Source organism: Elgaria multicarinata, chromosome 6 (assembly GCF_023053635.1).
Source record: "Elgaria multicarinata webbii isolate HBS135686 ecotype San Diego chromosome 6, rElgMul1.1.pri, whole genome shotgun sequence".
NCBI lineage: Eukaryota > Metazoa > Chordata > Lepidosauria > Squamata > Anguidae > Elgaria > Elgaria multicarinata.
The window spans coordinates 86,028,880-86,040,066 of record NC_086176.1 but is presented as its reverse complement, the minus strand read 5'-3'; the positions used below and the strand labels follow the sequence as shown (position 1 = coordinate 86,040,066).

General features: G+C 41.8%; 1 protein-coding gene across 3 annotated transcripts in view; it reads left to right on the top strand.

Moving 5' to 3' along the window:
* Positions 1-685: 685 nt before the first annotated feature.
* Positions 686-11,187, top strand: part of DMGDH (dimethylglycine dehydrogenase) — a 68,299-nt gene continuing 57,797 nt past the window's right edge. Inside the window, exons 1-3 of one of the 3 annotated variants that reach the window (XM_063127973.1) lie at positions 851-869; positions 1,765-2,365; positions 4,684-4,855. In XM_063127973.1, the coding sequence (XP_062984043.1) occupies positions 2,337-2,365; positions 4,684-4,855 (201 nt within the window). In that variant the 5' untranslated portion in view covers positions 851-869; positions 1,765-2,336. Of the gene's footprint in view, positions 870-1,761; positions 2,366-4,683; positions 4,856-11,187 lie in introns of all 3 variants that reach the window. The other 2 variants (XM_063127972.1, XM_063127971.1) reach the window with 2 other exon arrangements.

Sequence of the window (11,187 nt, the reverse complement as noted above, 5' to 3'; positions counted from 1 at the left end):
AAATTAAAAAATCGTCTTTAAGCTGCCACAAGCACCTTTCCGGTTTTTTGTTTTTGTGCTATAACAGACTAATCCAGACGGCTTTTTCTTCTTCTAACCTGCCGAGTAAGATGAGTCTCAGCTAGTAGATATCAGGTTTTAGACAATTTGTGGTGTTTCCTACAGCAGTTTCTCAAATTCCCAAATGTCAACAGGGTCCAAAAAGGTTGGGGACCCGTTTTAGAACATCACCGGTACACTGGGGGAGATCCCTGGATGTGCTTTTTAAAGATGTCCTGTTGGAGAGAAGGCAACGTTTGTGCGCACAATGCAACATTGCTACTTTTTATTACCCCATAACTCTCGCGAACATCAGTATTATTACCTCAAGTTTTTTCACTCCCGCACCCCATTGCTTCACTTCAGCCCACTATTATTTTATCCCTGATTTCATCTCAGCCCTACTTCTCCGTGGTTTCCAAAAAGCTGCCCTGGCAGCTTCACGGTGCTCAACTAAGGTGGGTCGAGGCCATTCGGAACATTACTTCCAGGAACCGTCCCCTCCCCTCAGGGACAAGAATGTAAGAAAACTTAATCCCCTCTTTAGCCTGGGAGGGGCGGATCCGGTTCCCTCTGCTGCGAGGATTGGCCGCGTGGTCGGCGGGGCTTGCATTGCTAACTGGAAGAACTTGGACGTTAGGCTTGTTTGTCTTGGGGGAAGAAAAAACCGGGGAAAATTTTTATCCGCCGCTAACCGCGACCAGCGTCGGTGAGGGAGAAGCCATGTTCCGGGGAGCCCTGAGATTGCTCCCGCCAAAGCTACGAGGCGGAGAGCCCGCCTTCTCGCTGTCTGCTCGGTCCTTTGCCAGCGGCCCGACCACTAAGAGGTGGTGAGTCCAGCCTCAGGCTCTGTCTCTGCCTCGTGTTGCTGGCGGTATAGTCTTGAGTCTGTTTTCCAGACAGTAACAGCAGCAGTGCCATCTCCGGCCCACAAATAAAGGTTTACTCTTTGCATAGGCAGTTAAGTATGCCGTAGTGTGAGTGGGTGTGTAGCTGCGGCGTCCATAAAGTGAATTCTCAAGCTCCCGGTCCAATCCACACATACCCCAACCCCTAGCAGTTTGAGGATATCCGTGAAATGAGCGCTATTGCAGGAAGTTAAATTGACTTGAAAGTGCTGTTTTCATAGTTCATGAAATTGGCTTAAGAGACGGGTCGGCTTTTAAATAGATAAAATTAGTAAACACTGCGCATGATTGCATATTATTATACCTGAGCGAATTTAATCTAGGTTGGAAGTCAAATTAATATGGGTTTATTACATTTTTATCCTGTCCTTCCTCCAAAGTGTTCAGCCTAGCATACCTGATCCTGTCCTTTAAACTTCACAACGATCCTGTGAAGTAGGCTACAACACACACACACACACACACGGAGTGACTTTGCCCATAATCACCCAAGAAGCTTTGGCTGAACAGGAAGTTCAACCCAGGTCTCTTTGGTCTAAATCCAACACCTAGGCACTGCATCACACATGTCTCAATAACATGCTGCTTTTAGAAACCCCTTCTTTAGTCAGTGTTTACACACAAGTCCTAGACTGTGATGCTCAATACTCAATTTCTGTGCAAATGGTGAATAGCAGTAAAGCAAGGGACAAGTGGAAGTACAGAATTTCTTCTTCAAAAGGTACCATGTAGTTTAACTCCTGTTTGTCTTGGTCCCATTTCTCATGCATGCATTCGTACATGTTTAAACATTATAATAATGTATTCTCACCAGCAGCTTCTGTGGGATTTAATAGAGGAAGTGCTTTGGGGGTGCATTTCCCTCAAAAGGACAGCTGTGAATCTTTTTGCCCTGAGGGCATGTGAGAAGAAGCCAATTAGGCTTGGATTTAGAAGAAGAGAAACCAGAAGAGAAGAACAGGCCAACCTAGAAGGACAATTGACGCAGCGCAAAGTTGAGTTCAATTGATATATTCCCATCCATCTGGACAACTGAATCAATCATCACCACCATGCTTCCCCACCTTCCCTCCCAATTTCTTTTCTTGGGCCTCCTGTCTTTTTAGATTGTGAGCCTGAGGCCAGAGACCGATAGTTGTTTCTTGTAAGTCATTCTGTGAATCTTTTGATTGAAGAGTGGGCCAGAAATGCTTTGAATAAATAACAATAATAAATGTGTACATATTCCATTGTAGACTATGTGTGATTGTGAAATTTCCTTGGATAAAACATGTCAATGCTGCCCTCCAAGTGCTTGCATATATTGGTGACAGTGAGATGTTCCTCTCTCTTCCCCACCCATAACAATTTTGTTTGGAGTTCAACAGAAAGTGAGAGAGAGACTCATTCATGGTGGCTCCCACTTGGGGTGCTTCCAGGTGAGTTATTTACCCAGCCTCACTCATGGAATTTCAGTGTTTTCCCACCACTTATTTTATGTTCTTACAACAGAAAACATATTAAAGAAAAAAAGACTATCCTATAGCAGGGGTGGTCAATCTTTTTGGCCCTGAGAACTGCATGCAGACCGGGTGGTGGGTTGGGGGTGGCACATACAAGTGTGTGCTCACACATGCACAGAACTTAGTCCCACCCACATACATACATTTCAGCATGCAAGGATGAGGAGGCAGTTGGTGAACCCTGTAAATCATTTTTGTGCACATTAGCACCGCTAGTAATCCCACTTTTTTTATTTGACAAGTGCTGACTATTAATACCTTTTTTTCTCTTAAGTGATTGTTGGCTGAATTTGGGGAGGGGCTGCCCCTAGGATGGCAGTCTGCAAGAAGCCACAATCATCATTATGTGTCAAGTACTTCTGATTAACCATTACAAGAGCATTCAGCATGGTTTACCACTGTTTGCTCTGGATTATATGTAGGATAGATTACATGGGTTCCCCTTCCTCTTTTTAAAATCTTTCTGGCACCACTGAATTTTGTCTCACCAACACAATCAACTGCAGGTTCATGTACCATAAATGCAGCTTGGAAACTCCCATGTTGAACTGATAATACTGATTTAATGACATCTGAAAGACTTCATTGTGCCTACATCTTTTAGTACACCCAAGAGTACATCCAGACAGACAGCTCCCACAACTTTGTGCAACTTTCTGGGCAGTATCCTATTGTGCTTGTGTGCCAGGAGGAGCACAGTCCAGTTTTGCAATCCATTTTTTAAAAAATTTCAGTGCCTTTGTCCTACCACCACTTTAAGATAGATGGAGAATCAAGGCAACAAAGACTCAAGCATTAGTGCAAGGATTAGGTTGCTGCTGAAGGGGAGACAAAGCTGAGTAATTGGGGAGCTGAGTGGAAAATTAATTGGGGGAGAGTATGTCCTTTTAGAAGCCTACCATCCCTCACCACTCCTCTACTTATTCGTGCTTCCCTACAGCACAAGCTGCTGAGTGCTGCACAGGCACCTGTGCTGTTGGGCAGCATGGATATGTAGAGGGAGGCATTCTGGCTTTACTTGGTAACTATTGTTAAGAACCTAAGAACTGCCATGCTGGATCAGACCAAGGGTCCATCTAGTCCAGCACTCTGTTCACACAGTGGCCAACCAGTCATCGGCCAGGGATGAACAAGCAGGACATGGTGCAACAGCACCCTCCCACCCATGTTCCCCAGCAACTGGTGCACACAGGCTTACTGCCTTGAATACTGGAGATAGCACACAACCATAAGAGATAGTAGCCATTGATAGCCTTTGCCTCCAGGAATTTATCCAACCCCCTTCTAAAGCCATCCAAATTGGTGGCCATCACTACATCTTGTGGTAGTGAGTTCCATAATTTAACTATGTGCTGTGTGAAGAAGTACTTCTTTTTATTTGTCCTCAATCTCCCACCAATCATCTTCATGGGATGACCCCAGGTTCTAGGATTTTGAGAGAGGGAGAAAAATGTCTCCCTATCTATATTCTCCATACCATGCATAATTTTGTAGACCTCTATCATGTCTCTCCTTAGCCTCCTTTTTTCCAAGCTAAACAATCCCACTGTTGACTGGCCAGCTGTCCGGTTTAAAGTTTTCATTGCCTTTGTTCTCCCATTTCCTTAAACTAGAGGGAGATCCAGGGCAACAAAGACTCAAGCATTCATGCAAGGCATCAGGTTGCTGCTGAAGGGGAGACAAAGCTGGGTAATTGGGGGAGGGGTTGGGGAGCAGTGTGGAAAATTAATTGGGGCAGGGTATGCCTTTTTGGAAGGGTAAATTTATGGGAGGCAAAGGGTAGAAGCTAGGAAGAGTGAGCTAAAGAAATTTGGGTGAAATAGTGAGGCTGGGAGGGAGAGGGAAATAGCAAAGCGAAGTGGTAGAGAGGAGAGAAAGAGCAACGCTAGAGGCAAGAAAGAGAGAAAGAAGACTGTCTTCACATTTGCCAAGGTTTTTATTTTAAAAAAAGTTTTTTTGAAGCGGGCAGGGAGTGGAGAGATTCGTGGGCACCTTTGGAGGTCCTTGTGGGAGTTATGTTATAGACCTGTGTCTTAGGTGATCCATTGGTTAGGGCTTATGGCTTGTGATTTTCATATGCGTATGAAAATATTGTATTAATATTCTAAAAGAAAAGTATTAATATTGACTCTATATGTTGAACTGTTTATTTAAAACATTTGTATGTCCTAGTTTTATGTAAAGTACGTACGAAGATGCAGAATCAAGCATCCTGCTTGCTACATTTTTCCTAGGGAAGAAAAACCATCTTCATTAGAAGCAAAATGGAAAGATACAGCAGAAACAGTAATTATTGGAGGTGGCTGTGTTGGTGTGAGCCTTGCCTATCATCTGGCCAAGGCTGGCATGAAGGATGTGCTTCTGCTTGAAAAATCTGAACTCACTGCTGGATCTACTTGGCATGCAGTAAGGGAAATTTCTAATTTATTAAACATGAAACAAAACATCAGTTTTGTTATGTTGTTGTTGTTGTTGTTTCCCAGATCATACCAATTCCATAAAATGTTTAATATGAGTGTAAATATAGTTTGGCAAATCATTTAAATTAGCTTTGTTTAATGCAATGGAAAGTGCCATAAATCTGAAACTCATTAATTACCCATGCTTTAATGTCAGAGTGTGACAGAAGTCATTGGGGCTGCTGTTCTGGCAAGAAATTGTGTGCTTGGCAATTGATTGGCCAATGCCAATGCAAGCAGAAGTAGTTTTTTGGTAGCTACCACGTTGGAGCATATTTAGAGGCAGAGATGTGAAGAGTTTTAAAAATAAGGAACAAATAGTGGTAGAGGTGAAGATGACAAGTCTTCACGGTTGCATCATAGTTAAGATATTATCTTAATTCTGTCTCTACCTTGTTAAGATTGTTAAGGTTGTGTTTTAAAGTGATAAATTTACACTTATGCAATGGAGACAGGAAGTAATTTTAGCACGATCCCCTGCATATACTAACCATAGCATTCACTGGAAAGCAAGCTATTTATATTTCCATAGTTAGAAAAGACATTCTGCTCCAGAACATCATGAGGGGATTATAGCTCAGTAGGTGGATCCATATTACACTAACTATGTGGTGACATAGCTAGTTGCCAAGAAGAAGTTGTTTTCAGTATCTTGCAGTCACAGGGTAATGCTAGATAACATATCATATGTCAATAGAGGTTGCTTTAGGAAAGCCAACTTAGATATAAGTAATATTAGTAATATTACTTATATTAGTAAGTAATATAAGTATAATACTTATACTATATAAGTAATATAGTCATGGTCATTAATAATAAATAATCATAGTATTTGATAGGCATATTCATAAAACATATCGTGATATTTTGATTACATTGTACTGCACAATGTGTGTTATCCCAAGTTCAAACCCCAGTTTATACTTTGGTGCTATTAGCTGCTTAAGCATAGGCAGTATTTGGCCTTCACATCATTTTAATGTGTTCTTTGTTAAATGTTTAGGCTGCAGTCTTAGAAATCCCTGAGAGAAAGGCCCGGTATACCTAGTGATGAGTGAGCTTGCTTCATACTTTGCTCTTTTGTTCCAAGCTTTATTGGGGAATTCTCAGAGAAAGATCAAGGACTTCCAAGAGTTCTCTAAGAATGCTTGGATGACCATGAACCCAGGGGAGCTTTACATCAGTGCCAACTCTCTTTTTGTCACTAAGCTGTCTTTCCAAACCTATCCTGCAATCAAGTGGCGGAACTGACACTGAGGAGGACTGTCAAGGTTGGATGCTTCATCCTTATGTTCCCAGGCTTCTCAGGAGCACTGCTTGGAAGAGTTTATCCTGGGAACTGTAGTTTTTAGGATTATGCATCAGATTTGGCTGAATTTGGAGTCAAATTGGGGTTCGGGTTTAGGGCTTTTGAAGAACTTTGGTGTGTAAGAGAAGAGCTGATTGTGCTGTGGCTTGTGCATCTTCCTGATTTCTTTATCATTCAATTCTCCTTCTTAAACCAATCATCCTTATTCCAACTTCTCAGTCCTAAATATTTCTTTTCTGTTCCAAATCTTTTCCATTCATTAATGTCATTCATATCCTTCTTTGTGTGTCTTAGCTTAGTCGATCTGATTGTCTTTAGAACTTAGTTGTCTAGGCAATGTCACCTCCTTTTACCCTACTCCATTGCCCCATTTTTGCCTTAGTTTTCTAGGTCAGGTTTTATTTTGAAGCAAATTCTGTGTTCCTTTTCCTTTCAGTACCGTGGGAGTGTCAGCAATTTATATATTAGTTATATAACTTTGTTGTTGCAATTATTATTATTTCACTGTTCTGTCTTGATGAGTTTTCCTTTGTGGTATGTGTGGGTCTTAGTAGTTTTAATTTTACTCTCTTTGTTGTGTGTGAATAATTTTATTTCATTCACAAACATTGCTGTAAGTAACGTATTACTGTGCAGTGAATCATTGTGTTACACACACATACACTCTTTTGTGTACAATGTCATTTCTGATTCTAGTCCACAGTTCCAATCTACCATGGCTCATCTTCATCCTTCTTCCATATTCCAACCAGTCCTTTTCAAAAAACATTCCTTAATTCTTTTTCATTCAAACAATCAATCTATTCTGATCCTTCCTCTAGCACAGAGGTGCTGAACCCCCAGCCTGCAGACCCAATATGGCTCCCCTTGCTCCCTAATACGACCTATGGAACACCAGGTTCCACCAGGGGGCAGGACTTGGACTCCAAAATAAATGATAAAAAACAAAATATTGGCATAGTGGGTTTGTACCAATTCTGGACCGTTTTCTGCTGTTGTTGTATTGCACTAGTACAACATCACTAGCACAAGGGGAACAAAGTAGCATTTGAGAACATAAAGATGGAGGAGTGTGCTTTAGTTAGAATGTTATGCTTGGTAAGAGGTCACCAATGTACACCAATCTAATTGCCCCCCAAATATGGTTTATGAATATTTAATTAAATAAAAACCATACACATGCAACATTGGAGCCAGCATAGCTGCTCCTCCACCTCCTCCATCCTCCTTGGGGAGCCCACTGAGTTATCATGCATGCTATTTCCCACCACACTACGCATTTGACTGTCTGTCGTGATCCTGGTTTACAACCATATTTGCAGAGCAAATGCAAACCATAGTTTACCAAATCAGATGCAATGGTTTTCCATAACTAATTAAGTGAAGTGAACGAGGGGACGGGAAGAAGGAACAGGAAGGACAGAGCATGTGATCACAGGAATCATTCTAATAACTACGTGTGAACTATCACAATGTATCTTATTCTCCTTGATCTAACTGCAGCCTTTGACACGGTTGATCATGATCTTCTCTTAGATTCCCTTCATGACCTTGGATTTTGTGGCTCTGTCTATAACTGGTTTGCCTCCTATCTAGCGGGTCGCTCTTTCAGCGTGTTGACTAATGGCAGCTCGTCTTCCTCCTTTCCCTTTCAGTAGGGGTTCCGCAAGGCTCGGTGCTTGGCCCGTTGTTGTTTTCCTTATACATGTTGCCCTTGGGCAAGCTTATTCAATCTCATGGCCTCCAATATCATCTGTACGCCGATGATACACAACTATATCTGTCATCTCCGGAACTTTCTCCTGATGTTCACGATCGTATCTCGGCATGTCTTTCAGATATCTCAGCTTGGCTGCTTCATCGTCGCTTGAAACTTAACATGGCAAAGACTGAATTGCTTGTTTTTCCTCCTAAACCTTCTCCTCATCTCTCATTCTCTCTTAGTGTCAATGATGTTACGCTTACTCCGGTCAAGGAAGCTCGTAGCCTTGGCTTTATATTCGACTCCTCGCTCTCCTTTATTCCTCATATTGAGGCAGTAGCTAAATCTTGTCGATTTTTCCTGTATAATATTGCCAGGATTCGATCATTTTTGTCTGTCTCTTCTGCCAAAACGCTTGTTCATGCACTGGTTATTTCACGGTTGGACTACTGCAACCTTCTTCTCTCTGGCCTTCCTTCTTCTCACATCAGTCCGTTGGTTTCTGTTCACCACTCTGCCGCAAAGATCATCTTCTTGGCTCGCCGCTCCGACCATGTTACTCCGCTTCTGAAATCTCTTCATTGGCTTCCAATTCACTTCAGAATCCAATATAAACTTCTCCTGTTAACCTTCAAAGCTTTTCACGGTCTAGCTCCTTCCTATCTCTCCTCTCTCATCTCACACTATTGCCCCGCTCGTGCTCTTCGCTCCTCTGATGCCATGTTTCTCGCCTGCCCAAGGGCCTCTACTTCCCTTGCTCGGCTTCGTCCATTCTCTTCTGCTGCCCCTTACGCCTGGAACGCTCTTCCAGAACATTTGAGAACTACAAGTTCAACCGCAGCTTTTAAAGCCCAACTAAAAACTTTTCTTTTTCCTAAAGCTTTTAAAACTTGATGTTGTGCAGACTTCTACTGTTACTTTCTACTGTTAGTTTTACCCTACCCTGTCCCTGCTTACCCTACCCTGTACCTGTTTGCATTCTCTTCCCCTCCTTATTGTTTTACTATGATTTTATTAGATTGTAAGCCTATGCGGCAGGGTCTTGCTATTTACTGTTTTACTCTGTACAGCACCATGTACACTGATGGTGCTATATAAATAAATAAATAAATAAATAATAATAATAATAATAATAATAATAATAATATATTAGTGTGGATTTTTTTAAATAAATGAGCACTAAAATTCCTGCAGAAATAGATACCCTCAGTGATACCAAATCCTGTCATAGAAGTGAAGGCAGAGGGAAGCACAGCTCAAATAATAAGACACAAGAAGCACTGCAGCACTGTTTGAGTAGCAAAATGTGCTGATGCAATAAAATGTGCTCATGTTAAATAGAAATAAGTGAGTAGTATGCTGACTACTGTTGATGACCCTCTACTGCATTCCCTTTTTGTGCCCTTGTGAGTCATTTTACTGTTTTGCAGCATGGTCCTCACATAACGTTGTGCCTGTCCTGCAGTCACCTTGTCTCATCCTCTCCATTTTTTGTGTATTCCTAGAATGGGGAAAGTCTGGTTTATTTCCTCTATGTGGGATTAAAACATTCTTCTGCCCCTGTGTATTGCCATCCTTGCACTATGTCCTTTGTTGGGGAGTGTGCTTTGAAGGGTGGTCTCACTGACAAAAGAGGTGGACAGGACGGTTCTCCTTCTCCAGAACGCTGTGTCAAACAAACGGGCTTGTGCTGAGTCGGTTGAACAGACTTTCGCTGCTCCAACCTCACCCCACCTATCTCCGTCATATTTAAAGACAAAGAGATGAAGCTTGGCACCATGATAGCTCCTAAATAGGGCTTTACACAACCAGGTTTGAATCAGATTGGTTCATCCCTTGATTCTTTTTGGAATTTTTAGGTTTTTCTCCCCCAAACCATTCCCCTCATGAATACACACACACACACCTCTCTGATTCTGTGTAAATTCACCCCTACACATTTATAGAGGGAGCTTTTATCCTTTGCTTTGTGGTTGCACAGCTAATCTCTATTTTTCAGTTTATAAAAATAGAGATCACCTTGGCATCCCCAAACTAAAAGATAAAAACTCCCTTCATAAATGTGCAGAGGTAAATTGACACAGAATCAGAAGTGTATGTGTGTTTATGGGGGTGGTTTGAGGGGAGGAAATTAAAAAATTCCTTAACAAATCAAGGGATGAACTGATCTTCAAACTTGGCATACCTAAAGCCCTACCTAAGAGCTATCAAGGTGCCAAATTTTATCTCTTTATCTTTAAAAATGACATTGATTTTTTAAAATAATTTAAAACCTCAAACTTCTTAAAAATTCTAAAAATTGAGGAATGAACCAATCTGATTCAAACTTAAGAGCTATCACCATGCCAAGTTTCATCTCTTGATCTTTAAGAATGACAGAGCTGTAAGCATTTTGGTGAATTTCCATAGGCTATAATAGAGTGCTTATTTGAAAACGGAACAGTTCAGGGCGGAGCAGACCCCCTCTGCACACCTCTACTAGACTACAAAGCCAGGGGGACAGGAAGGCAGCCGTCCATCAGCAACAAGAACCAATGAACTGGAGGGGGAAGGATGTGGGGCCGGGGTGGAGTGGGATAGCGAACAAAGTGAAATAGCACAACAATGTACGCACGTGAAAGTGACCAGCGCTTGCTGCGCTAATGAAATGGAGGTCAAAATTGCGGGTGCATATCCGGAAAAAAAGTAGGCATGATGTTGCTCCTTGACAGACTATTTACCTGCTCACTCTTGGTTTCTCCAACTGGCAGCAGCTCTCCCAAGTTTCAGGAGAGAAGGGTCTTTCCCAGTACCTGCTATCTGATCCCTTTAACTGGAGATACTAGCAACTGAACCTTGCACCTTCTGCCTGCAAAGCATGTACTTTGCCACTCAGCTGATTCCTCAGCAGGACTATATGGTTCAGGTTTCTGGCAGGCCTGTACTTGTAGCTATACTGGTGCAATACAGTGACTATGTATATGAGACCAGAACAAATATACTTACGTGCCATTTTCTTCCATTCATATGTCTGGCCAAAGGATAGGATCAGGTTATTAGATACAGAGTAAACTGAGCTGCCTGAAATTACAGAATCCCTTCGTTCAGAGATTATTTCATCCCTCTGTAAAATGTGGCAACTGTATAACCAAAATTACATTAGATTAGAATTGAACGATTACATTAGGTAAGTGTTATGGAGAGTGTCTTAACTGACAGTCCTAAAATGTACTCAGTTGCTTACTAAATTTAACTGCTAGTCAACATTTTAATTCAACCTCAAGATTCT